The sequence below is a fragment of the Pristiophorus japonicus genome, chromosome 1 (genome assembly GCF_044704955.1).
Source record: "Pristiophorus japonicus isolate sPriJap1 chromosome 1, sPriJap1.hap1, whole genome shotgun sequence".
NCBI lineage: Eukaryota > Metazoa > Chordata > Chondrichthyes > Pristiophoridae > Pristiophorus > Pristiophorus japonicus.
In genome coordinates this window covers 505,442,626-505,456,169 of record NC_091977.1, presented here as the reverse complement: position 1 = coordinate 505,456,169, position 13,544 = coordinate 505,442,626, and the positions used below count along the sequence as shown (strand labels likewise).

The window sequence follows — 13,544 nt, the reverse complement described above, 5'->3', positions numbered from 1 at the left end:
CTGGCATTATGGAAGCAGAAACCCAGTGGGTTGCTGCAAATGTAATATCTTAGATTTTAATCTGCAAATGAGAAAAATTAGTTTGATGCTGAGTGCTTAGCTTTCAGGTTCTCTGAGTCTTGAATTTTCCTGTAAAATAACCTGCATTCTAAACAGTAATGTTCTGAATGGCAATAAATTTGTGCACTTCTCTTAAGGCTACAACAAAAAAAGATTGCTCCTCAACTAACAAGGAGGCAGTAAAGGAGATAAAAATGGTGCTAGTTTAAATAGGAAGCAGTATCTCATTGCACTTCCATTATGTGTTGCATGAGCTTCAGTTTTGCTTAAATTGTGAAAATTTATTCCACATCATTACACAATTGTTTTAGATAACATGCAAAGCACAATTTGAAAATGAATAACAAAATCCCATAAATGCAGCTTTATTTTATCACTGGCAATCCAAGCACTTTTGAAGATATTTAAAATGCATGGCTGTCTACCATATTGATTATCTTGCAGTATCTATCTACTTTTTTTAAATCCCAGAGTACTGTAAAGAATAGTTCTGATGTAGAGAGCTATAGATACAGATATATATATATTATAGAGAGAAAGAGAGAGAGCTACTAACATTGCACACAGATAAGTATATTCAAATCAAATATCTTTTCTTGCAAAATGCTAGTTTTAAATGCAGTCGTAAAAAAAGTAAGGAGGATTTTGCATTTTTTTTTCAGAAAATGGAGTCATATTTTTGCTATTATATAATCATTTTTTGGTTGCTTTATTTTAGGTTGTGTAATTCAAGCAGTGTTGTCATGTCCTGGAATTGCGTTTGCCAGTACCAGCGTGCTGGGTATTTGAGACAAGCAGAACCAAAAAAACTGATTGCTTTTTTGTTGTGACCAGCAGAAAAATAACTGATTTTATAAACATTTCATTATCTTTCCTCTTGTGAGGGATTCCTTATTCCAGGCTACCACTGAGTTCACGGCTTCAGAGCTATTAGTTCAATATTCCAATTAAATTATGGGAGCACTTCTGCAGTATAATGCAGATGCCCACTTTTACTTTAGAGCATATTCAGTGCGCCCCCTACAAATTATCCCCTATGTTGAGGGAAAGTCCATAATACCTCTGCAACTCTACCCCAGCAGAGATCTGGAGAGGAAGGGAGAAATTGGGAAAACTAAATAAATTCACTACTATTGCCAATTCCTCTAACTCTCTTGGACTTGGTCCAAATACTAAGTCCATTCTTTTACAGCTCCCAATGCAACATGAAATTGAGCCAAAATTGGAGTAGAATTTAACATAATCAATTATTTTCGGTAAATGAACAAGTGCATAAAAAAAGATGGAGCAATAAAGCATGTTCCATCTATACCCTGTATATAATCTACTCTGTCAGGGAGTCTACCCGTTAATCTCCCAAGGAATGGTTTTGAGGAATTTATTTTTTCTTTTCTCTTCTTAGACCGCCCCACCCACGCAACTCCCCCATCCCCATGGAAACCAAGCAAGACTTGTTACAGTCAGGCTTTTCCTAAACATTTGCTCTCATGTTCACAACTAGAAGACAGATTCCATACCCAAACTAAAACTTGCATCTCACTCATTGGTGTGTATGGAAAAGTGAGCCCAAAATTAACTATTACCACCCAGTCATGGTTTCTCACTCACTAGAGATTAGCTGGCATGACTAGTAATTTTTGTTCCACTTGCAGAGATGGGAAATAAAAAAATTATCAGACCAGTGCAGACAATTAAAACTACTTGCTCAACAGGGCACGGCAAGATACTGAAGTAGTACAATAATCAAACTTACACAATATATGAACAGTTTAAAAATAAAAGAGATAGTGCAAAATCCATAACGCTCTTTTCAATAGCTTCTGGATGAAGATTGGGCAGATACGCATCGGGCTTTGAAGGCAGGCGTGAAAAGGCACAGCATTGGGAATCAGATGGGTGGATTAGACACACAACTTTATCTATGATCGGATGAATTATTGAATGCACAATCAATTTGTATTACATAGAAACATAGAAAATAGGTGCAGGAGTAAGCCATTCAGTCCTTCAAGCCTGCACCAACATTCAATATGATCATGGCTGATCATGCAACTTCAGTACCCTATTCCTGCTTTCTCTCTATACACCTTGATCCCTTTAGCCGTAAGGGCCACATCTAACTCCCTCTTGAATATATCCAATGAACTGGCATCAACAACTCTCTGCCATAGGGAATTCCACTGGTTCACAATTCTCTGAGTGAAGAAGTTTCTCCTCATCTCAGTCCTAAATGGTTTACCCCTTATCCTTAGACTGTGAGCCCTGGTTCTGGACTACCCCAACATCAGGAACATTCTTCCTGCATCTAACCTGTCCAATCCCATCAGAATTTTATATGTTTCTATGAGATCCCCTCTCATTCTTCTAAATTTCAGTGAATATAAGCCTAGTCGATCCAGTCTTTCTTCATAATGTCAGTCCTGCCATCCCGGGAATCAATCCAGTGAACCTTCGCTGCACTCCCTCAATAGCAAGAATGTCCTTCTTCAGATTAGGAGACCAAAACTGTACACAATATTCAAGGTGAGGCCTCACCAAGACCTTGTACAACTGCAATAAGACTCCCTGCTCCTATACTCAAATCCTCTCGCTATGAAGGCCAACATGCCATTTGCCTTCTTCATCGCCTGCTGTACCTGCATGCCAACTTTCAATGACTGATGTACCATGACACCCAGGTCTCGTTGCACCTCCCTTTTCCTAATCTGTCACCATTCAGATAATCTGCTTCCTTTTTTTGCCACCAAAGTGGATAACCTCACATTTATCTACATTATACTGCATCTGCCATGCATTTGCCCACTCACCGAACTTGTCCAAGTCAGCCAGCAGCCTCTTGGCATCCTCCTCATAGCTCACACTGCCACCCAGCTTAGTGTCACCTGCAAACTTGGAGATATTACATTCAATTCCTTCATCTAAATTATTAATGTATATTGTAAATAGCTGGGGTCCCAGCACTGAACCTTGTGGTACCCTACTAGTCACTGCCTGCCATTGTGAAGAGGACCTGTTTATTTCTACTTAGTATATTACCCCCAATACCATGTGCTTTAATTTTGCACACTAATCTCTTGTGTGGGTCCTTGTCAAAAGCCTTTTGAAAGTCCAATTACACCATATCCACTGGTTCTCCCTTGTCCACTCTACGAGTTACATCCTCAAAAAATTCTAGAAGAGTTGTCAAGCATGATTTCCCTTTCATAAATCCATGCAAATGTGCTGCTATTACTTATTTAATAATTGACTCCAACATTTTCCCCACTACTGATGTCAGGCGAACGGGTCTATAATTCCTTGTTCTCTCACTCCCTCCTTTTTTAAGAAGTGGGATTACATTAGCTACCTCCCAATCCATAGAAACTGATCCAGAGTCAGTAGACTGTTGGAAAATTACCACCAATGCATTCATTATTTCTAGGGCCACTTCCTTAAGTACTCTGGGATGCAGACTATCAGGCCCTGGGGATTTATCGGCCTTCAATCCCATCAATTTCCCTAACACAATTTCCTGACTAATAAGGATTTCCTTCAGTTCCTCCTTCTCTCTAGACCCTCGGTCCCCTAGTATTTCTGGAAGGTTATTTGTGTCTTCCTCAGTGAAGACAGAACCAAAGTATTTGTTCAATTGGTCTGCCATTTTTTTGTTCCCATTATAAATTCACCTGATTATGACTGCAAGGGACCTACATTTGTCTTTACTAATCTTTTTCTCTTCACATATCTATAGAAGCATTTGCAGTTAGTTTTTATGTTCCCTGCAAGCTTCCTCTCATACTCTAATTTTCCCCTCCAAATTAAACCCTTTGTCCTCCTCTGCTGAATTCGAAATTTCTCCCAGTCCTCAGGTTTGCTGCTTTTTCTGGCCAATTTATATGCCTCTTCCTTGGATTTAACACTAACCCTAATTTCCCTTGTTAGCCACGGTTGAGCCATCTACCCCATTTTATTTTTACTCCAGACAGGGATGTACAATTGTTGAAGTTCATCCATGTGATCTTTAAATGTCTGCCATTGACTATCCACCGTCAACCCTTCAAGTATAATTTTCCAGTCTATCCTAGTCAATTCACGTCTCACACCATCGAAGTTATCTTTCTTTAAGTTCAGGACCCTATTCTCTGAATTAACTGTGTCATTCTCCATCTTAATGAAGAATTCTACCATATTATGGTCACTCTTTCCCAAGGGGCCTTGCACAACAAGATTGCTAATTAATTCTCTCTCATTACACAACACCCAGTCTAGGATGGCCAGCTCTCTAGTTGGTTCCTCGACATATTGGTCTCTCAAACCATCCCTTATACACTCCAGGAAATCCTCCTCCACCGTATTGCTACCAGTTTGGTTAGCCCCATCTATATGTAGATTAAAGTCACCCATGATAACTGCTTATTGCATGCATCCCTAATTTCCTGTTTGATTCCATCCCCAACCTCACTGCTACTGTTTGGTGGTCTATACACAACTCCCACTAGCATTTTCTGCCATTTGGTGTTCCGCAGCTCTACCCATACAGATTCCACATCATCCAAGAAAATGTCCTTCCTTACTATTGCGTTAATCTCCTCTTTAACCAGCAACGCTACCCTACTTCCTTTTCCTTTCTGTCTATCCTTCCTGAATATTGAATACCCCTGGATGTTGAGTTCCCAGTCGTGGTCCTCCTGGAGCCATGTCCCCATAATCCCAATTACATCATATCCGTGAACAGCTATCTGCGCGGTTAATTCATCCACCTTATTACGAATGTTCCTCGCATTGAGATACAGAGCCTTCAGGCTTATTTTTTTAACACTCTTTGTCCTTTTAGAATTATGTTGTAATGTGGGCCTTTTTAATTTTTGCCTTTGATTTCTCTGCCCTCCACTTTTCCTTATCTCCTTTCTACCTTTTGCTTCTGCCCCCATTTTACTTCCCTCTGTCTCCCTGCATAGATTCCCATCCCCCTGCCATATTAGTTTAAACCCTACCCAACAGCACGAGCAAACACTCTAATACCTACAAATGTTAGGGAATGAGTTGACTAATCAGACAACTTAGCTTGTTGTTTGAACAGCTTTACTTGTAACTCGTGTTCGCATCATGCATATTTCTTACTATTTTGTTCACGGATAGAACAGAGGTGTTGGATGCCGTGGAATTGTCCTCACTACCTTCAGGCACTCTCAGAAGCTAGTGTAGCAACTTTGGGTGTGTCTGGCCTGTTGTGTTAAAAGCTTGAAAAGTAATTGGGTTGTTCAAAATACTTCTGTTAAAATGCAAAAAAAACTCACCGTTTGTAGAATGCTTTAACCCTGTTGGATTTCTCTTACAAAGAGCCAGCATATATATAAGGGTCAAATAGCCTGTTTCTGTGCTTTTGAAGGAAAAAAAACATTGCAGGGCTATGGGGAAAAGGTTGGGGAGTGGGGTTAGCTGAGCCGGCATAGGTTTGATGAGCCGAGTGGCCTTCTGTGCTGTAGCCATTCTATGATTTATACTTCCGTAGAATAATTTTTAAACCGTATTGATACATTGATCACCAAAACTCTCCACAGTACCATGCATATGGCTATCTAATATATATTTAATCCAAATTTGAGAAATAGACACAACTATTTTGCCACATAAGTGATTTTGAACAAACGGCATTAACCCATTTACCCATTTTGCCTTTATTTTATTTTAGGACTGCCCGCCCTTGTTGTGGCAACATCTGTTGGATTCACCAAATCGAAGGGATATGGAACAGTCAACTAGTAAGTAGGCCATAGCACTCCTTAAAGGTTTTTTTTAAATAAATGTATGATTATCCTTTTACTGATGTTTTCATTACAAAGTGATTCATTGCAGTCTTTCAGCTCACCGCGAGTCATATCTATTTGGAGTAGTTGATGCAGGCTGTTCCTACCTCTCATAATCTGCCGACCACTATCTTTTGGTGATCCTTCAATCCTCTAGCATCAAGCTAGGCTATACTCCAGAGAGAAAGTAATACAAAATCAAATCTCAGTGGCTTCTTTCCTTTAGCCTTTTCCCAATGACCTTTCGTGGTTTATTACTTCATCACTTGTATGTATGGCCATACATTACTTGCTCTATCACTTTTTTTTTACTATAAATCATTGCAATAATACAATATTTATAACACTGTTATTCTGTCAGGGCTGTCAGTTTGAAAAATACTGTATTTTACGCGTCTCTGACATGTATCGTATATATTGTTTATAGGAGATAGTTGGTTGGGTGGAAAATACATGGCACTCATTCAGACAAGTGTTTCGATAGCATCTTAAATGATGACGATGCTTGAGCAGTTTTCAAACATTGGTAGAATCTCAAAATCACATCACATGTCATAAATTCAGCCAGTTACTCCTTAATTCTATATAGTATATATGGTGTGTATATTTATTTTCAAAAATAACTTGATTTGTGGCAGGTATGTTGAATAGAGATGTGTGTAATGAAGAGACAAATATTGTAAGAGCTGAAGTCTTATAAAATTTGTACTGTCGTATTACACAATGTTTTTTCTCACAAGAAATAGGTTTTTAACCATACTCTGTTCAAATCAGAGTGACTGCGTATTATACAGTTTGACTGAAGAGTGTAAGTGGGGCTATTGAAGTAGCATTATGGGGACATACTAATGTAATCAACTTATTTTACCTGGCCAGCAACTCCTCAGTCGATGTGACTCGGTGCAGAGTTCAAAAAGGTTAATTATCATTAGTGTGATATTTCCCACTGATTTCTAATGTGAATGAAAAGGTTGGTACAAATATAAAGTGAGCGACTGAGAGGAGATCTAGTTGAGAAACATTGCCAATTAAGTTAGACATAGTGGGCTCTATTTTCCTCTTTGCCGACTTTTGGCACCCAGGAGGATTTTTTGTGCCCGATTGCGTCGAGAAAAAAAAACAATTTTCGCCAAAGTAAAATTTAATTTTGGCGCTGCGGTTCCTGAAGTTAAATCTGGGGGTGGAGCTTCAAGTCTGCGCCAAAAGCTGAAGTTGCCAAGGTAACGAGAGATATATGGGGCTGAAGCTCCACCTACCTGTGAGTTGAAGTTCCAGGGCTGGCAGCGGCAGGGGAGGGGGGTGGGGGATTGCCCAGGACTGAAGCAAGACCAGGAGATGGCGGGGCTGGGGGGTGGTGAGGGCAGCATTCGGCCCGGGATTGAAGTGGGAGCGGGGGGCAACACCAGAACAAGTAAGTGATCTTTAATGTAAGGAGATGCAAGAAACATGATCATTATAAACTATCTTTATGAACAAGACAAAACTGCAAAGAAACAGCTCCGATATAGACCTGAGCACCGATTTCCTTAAGTTAATGTCGGCTTTTTCTGATTGGTACTTAAAACCACTCTGCGCCGTCCTTAAGAAATCTGTGTTGGAGAAAATCGCTTAAACAGCCAAAAACGACGCAGAAATCAGTTTTTATCCAGACCTGCGCCAAAAAATCTGCTGTACAAAAAATCTGGCGCTGACAGTTGCCGCCAGCGTACAAACTTTGAGGAAATTTGCAAAATCAAGTTTGCGCAAAAAAAATCATTGGAGACCAATAAAACGATGCCCACTGGTGGCGAAAATTGAGCCCCAACTACTTCAAAATGGTTGTATCCAACGTGAAGAAAGGGTCTCCTTCTGGGAAATCTGAAAAGATACAATTTTTCTTCAAAATATTGTGGCGGAGGTTAGGAAGTATCATTTTATCAAGGCTTTGCCACTGGCGCAGTGCCTCACTCATAAGAATATATCATAAGAAATAGGAGCAGGAGTAGGCCATACAGCCCCTAGAACCTGCTCCACCATTCAATAAGATCATGGTTGATCATTGACCTTAACTCCACTTTCCCGCCCAATCTCCATATCCCTTGATTCCCCGAGAGTTCAAAAATCTATCTCATCCTTGAATATACTCCATGATTCAGCATCCACAGCATTCTGGAGTGGAGAATTCCAAAGATTCGCAACCCTGTGAATGAATCAATGAATAAATTTCTCTTTATCTCAGTCCTGAGACTAAGATCCCTGGTTCTAGACTCCCCAGCCAGGGGAAACAGCCTCTCAGCATCTATCCTGTCAAGGCCTCTCAATGGGATTTTGATCGGTGAATCATGTGCCAATGTCAGCTTGCCACTTCGTGCTGCTCCTGGATTTTCAATTAAATATCTCCAACAATGATTAAAACCTGAAGGAATAAGGCTCCTTGTAATAGTTAATTTTCAGTGCCAGAGAGGTTAACTGGCAGTATTTAACACTTTTCACATTGTTAAAATGGTAATTAGACTTTACCTTCTGCAGCGAGTTTACTTATCAACCACGCAAGTATAGGAACTTCGCACCGCTCAATGCACTTGACTGGGGAGCTAGACAGTGAGTTACTGTTTTCGCAAAGCTAATGGTGGAGCAGCACAACTCCGCCAGCAACCTTTCAATTGCCACATTTCATCGCGCATCTGCCCTCACCTGAAGTTGGTGTTGCATTTTTACAAATATAATGGTGAGGGCTTTTTAGCTTAGTCGTTATTTTGACTGCAATTTTTGGGCCATTAAATGCTTCTTTGTGGTCCGAGTTGGCTTTCCTGGATTTTGACCAACCTTCCCTTGCCTATTCATTTTATTCAGTTCTATAAATGGAATTTACTTAGAGTTCACTGTCCAGTTCTGACGTGAGGCCCAAAATTAGAATGATAACCTGTCCTTTTTTTTGGTGACAAATGCTGGCTACTTCCAGCAATTTTTGTTGTTGTGTTGGTATTCAGGATTTCAAAGTGGCGGGAGAGGAATTCTGGTCCCCAAACATTGTAGAGGTATTTTGTTTTTAAACAGGATCGCCGCTCAGAAGCCAACCTGGCCGAAAGGCTTGGTTCCTTGTTGGGCAGGCAGTGCTGCAGCAGCACAGGAGCAGGTAAGTTTGTGCTGCTGAGGTAGAGATCGCGAGGGAGTGGGTACAGTGTGGCATATAGGGTCGGGCAGCGTATTATCGTGGAGATCGGAGACCGATTGGGGGCAGAGATGGGGTGTCGTGGCTCGGTCATTGCACTGAGGGGGGTCGCGGGTGGGTGATTGGGGGTGGTTCTGATCATGGAAGTTGGAAGTCCGATCATGGGGCGGGAAGTAGGTTAGCTTGGTGGGCCAGGGAGAAGCACCCCTGTTCCTTCTGGCCCACAAGTAGTGCTGGAAAACCACTTACCTCTTGCACGCAGCAGTCTTTGCCGCCTCCTAGCTGCTGGGTTAAATTTAAACAGCCTCAGTACAATATTTAAATGAGCGACCAGCCTCCTGGGAGCAGGATGATTGCCCGACCACTGTCCCACGTCCATTAAAATAGCAAGTGGGCGGGTTGGGTTCATGGTTGAGATTTAAAAAAATGTTTACATCTCACCCCGTCCAAACTCTCCTCTACGTTTCATAAATTTTACATTTTTATTCAAAATTATTTTTTATTGATGGTGGTTTGAACATCAAAAAATATATACAAAATCTGATATTTTATAAATGTATTACAGGACATGTCGATCAAACTTTGAGTGTGCCACTTTGTTGCTTGTGCAAATTCACTGTGACATTTATAAAAACCAAACACTATAATTGGCAATCAAGAAAAAAACTTCCTCAGCAAGAGAAAATGATTACTAATTGACCTAATTGTTCAGAATGTCACCAAATTAGCCTCCAACTGACCTCAGGATATTTCAACAATTAGACCATCAGCCCTTAAAAAGACAGGCCGCTTTACACACAGCTGCCTCTGAGCAAGGCTTAGAATAATCGAAGTTTATAGCTCAGAATGAAGACATTCTAAAAAAGAAAGATTTACATTTATAAAGCGTTTTTCACGACCACAGGACATCTCAAAGTGCTTTACAGTCAATGAAGTACTGCCCATTATGTTGGTATCGGCTTATTGCTAGAGCAATCCTGAACTAATCCAACTGCCCCATTCTCTCCTTATAGCCACTTCAAATAATCATTCAATTTTCCTTTAAAGAATGCAGTGGTCTTTGCCTCAACAACTCCCTATGGAGCAACATTCTGCACGACAGAAGCCGTCTGTGTAAAGGACTTTTACTGACATCGCCACTCACTCTCTTATTGATTATTTTAAATTGATGACCACTTGTCACTTACTCCCAACCAGTGAAAATAGTCTTTCCCCATTAACTCATCAGAATTATGCATAATTTTCAAAACCTGTATCAAATCTACACAGCCTTCTCTGTCCCAATAGAAATAGTCCCAGTATTTCAAGTCTCTCCTTATAATATACTTTCCCATTCCTGGCATTATCTGTGAATCTCTGCTATTCACTCTGTGCCTTTTCTATAATAGGGTGACAAAAGCCACTCTTTTGTATAAATTGGTAATTACTTCTTTACTCTTGCATGTTATAAATCCCAAAATGCTGTTGGCCTTTTATTATTGCTTTAACTACCTGCACTTGTATTTTCATGGGGGTTAGGTATTTGAACCTCTTGGTCTCTCTCCAATTAAGGAGGAAAAAAATGAGATTTCTTGCCCTTGGTGCTGAAGACTTCACAAGAACAATTCATAACTGTAAAAGCCGTGACTAAGTCCCAGGCATGGTTAGGATGTGATTTTTTTCATGCTGATACATTTCTGTCGATGCCCTTGTTTAACCTTATGACTGTTACAGATTCAGTTTGGGCCACCAGGGAGGGTTTCGGCTGGGCCAGCGGCCTGGCACCAAGACCGCGGCAGCGTGCCATGCCATTTAAGGCTGGACGCGCGTCCAGACACACACCGCTTCCCAACAAAAAAAGCTGTCAGTGGCACTGACTGGCGGGGCAACTCCGCACAGCACAATTTCCTGTGGGGGTCGGAAAGGGGGTCGCTGCCGGTCGGTAAGGGGTCGGCGTGTGCCTAACGCAGCGGGAATCCATTCCCACCGCTTCCGGCCCAGATGCATTTTCGGAAGGGTTGGCCCATCCGCCTGCCCCCGGTTGGTAAGGTCTCTCTGCTCCATTCTTGGCTCTAAGAGGCTGTAATGGAGCTTCTGGAGGGGAACATTTCGGCCCCAGAGTGTTTTATTTGGGAATTTGGAAAGAGTGCGAATTCAGAGAAGAGGGAAAAGGAATTGTTGCTTTTTGTCGATACTACTTGTAGTGTTTTGTGTTACAGGTAGATATTTAATTTTATTGCCCATAAGATAATCTAGATAAATTAAGTAGTCAAGAAACTAAACTAAACTACATTACTTAAATATAAATTAAATTAAATTTAGTTAAATAGAACACGGTCATATAAGGATGGTAGTGCCGCAACTGTAGCATGTGGGCGTTTGTGGAGAGCATTGTGATCCTGGACAATAATGTTTGTAGTAAGTACCTGCATCTTGAGGAACTTCTTCTCAGAGTTGTTGAGCTGTAGTCTGAGGTGCAGACATTGCGGGGCATTAGGGAGGGGGGAGTTACCTGGACACTTTGATCCAGGAGGCTGTCACACCCCTGAGGTTGTGGTACAGATCTGGTTAGTAGTCAGGGACAGAAAATGGGGAACTACAGATCAGTTAGCCTGACATCATTTGTAGGGAAAATGCTAGAATCTATTCTTAAGGACGCTATATTAGGGCACTTAGAAAATAATAACAGGATTGGGCAGAATCAACATGGATTTATGAAAGGGAAATTGTGTTTGACAAATCTATTAAGAGTTTTTTGAGGTTTTCACTCTCAGAATAGATAAGGGGGAACCAGTGGATGGTGGTGTATTTGGATTTTCAGAAGGCATTTGATAAGGTGCCACATAAGAAGTTATTAACAAAATTTGGGCTCATGGGATTGGGGGTAATATACTAGCATGGATTGAGGATTGGTTAACGGACAAAAATCAGAGAGCAGGAATAAACTGGTCATTTTCAGCAGGATGAGTTGAGTGTGGTTTTGTACGAACATTTTGTGATCTACTGAGATCATTGAAAGGTTTGCGGCACTGCACCAAGGTCCTCCTGACCACATCCCTGCTTGTGCCTTCCTCTGCAATGTGCAACCAGGCTCTGTTGAACTCCTGGAGAGGTCTCTTCTGCCAAGAAAGATACATTCCAGTGAGGAGGAAAGAGTGTAAAAGGAAAGATAGCCATCCATGGCTAACTAAAGAAATAAAGGATGGTATTCAATTAAAAACAAGGGCATACAAGGTGGCTGAAGCTAGTGGGAAGACAGACGATTAGAAAGCTTTTAAAAGCCAGTAAAGAATTACGAAAAAAATGATTAAGAAAGGGAAGATAAACTATGAAAGTAAACTAGCACGAAATATAAAAACAGATAGCAAGAGTTTCGATAGGTATGTAAAAAGGAAAAGAGTGGTTAAAGTAACGTTGGTCCCTTAGAGGACGATACCAGGGAATTAGTGAAGGGGAACATGGAGATGGCAGAAACTCTGAACAAATATTTTATATTAGTCTTTACATTAGAGGACACTAAAAATATCCCAACAGTAGATAGATAGTCAAGGGGCTATAGGGGGGGAGGAACAATCACTAAGGAGGTGGTACTCAGTAAGATAATGGGACTAAAGATGGATAAATACCCTGGACCTGATGGCTTATATCCTAGGGTCTTAAGAGAAGTAGCGGCACAGTCAGTGGATGCATTGGTTGTAATTTACCAAAATTCCCTGGATTCTGGGGAGGTCCCAGCAGATTGGAAAACTGCAAATATAACACCACTATTTAAAAAAAGAGGCAGACAAAAAGCAGGAAACTATAGACCAGTTAGCCTAACATCTGTGGTTGGGAAAATGTTGGAGTCGATTATTAAAGAAGCAGTAGCAGGACATTTGGAAAAGCAAAATTCGGTCAGGCAGAGTCACCATGGATTTATGAAGGGGAAATCATGTTTGACAAATTTGCTGGAGTTCTTTGAGGATGTAACAAACAGAGTGGATAAAGGAGAACCAGTGGATGTGGTGTAATTGGACTTCCAGAAAGCATTTGGCAGGGTGCCACAAAAAAGGTTAATGCACAAGCTAAAAGTTCACGGGGTTGGGGCTAATATATTAGCATGGATAGAGGATTGGCTAACAAACAGAGAGACGGGATGAATGGTTCATTCTCGGGTTGGCCATTAGTAACTAGTGGGATGCCGCAGGGATCAGTGCTGGGACCCCAACTATTTACAATCTATATTAACGACTTGGATGAAGCGATCGAGTGTAACGTAGCCAAGTTTGCTGACGATACAAAGATGGGAGGGAAAGCATCGTGTGGGGAGGAAAAGCAATGTGTGAGGAAGAAACATAGAAACATAGACATAGAAAATAGGTGCAGGAGTAGGCCATTCGGCCCTTCGAGCCTGCACAGCCATTCAATGAGTTCATGGCTGAACATGCAACTTCAGTACCCCATTCCTGCTTTCTCGCCATACCCCTTGATCCCCCTAGTAGTAAGGACTACATCTAACTCCTTTTTGAATATATTTAGTGAATTGGTCTCAACAACTTTCTGTGGTAGAGAATTCCACAGGTTCACCA

The 13,544-nt window shown here is 41.0% G+C and overlaps 1 protein-coding gene across 1 annotated transcript in view; it reads left to right on the top strand.

The window, feature by feature from the left end:
* adgrb1a (adhesion G protein-coupled receptor B1a) overlaps positions 1 to 13,544 on the top strand; it is a 691,398-nt gene that overhangs the window by 557,977 nt on the left and 119,877 nt on the right. The window contains exon 22 of the mRNA XM_070888471.1: positions 5,732 to 5,801. Within this exon, the coding sequence (XP_070744572.1) occupies positions 5,732 to 5,801 (70 nt within the window). The remainder of the gene's footprint in view (positions 1 to 5,731; positions 5,802 to 13,544) is intronic.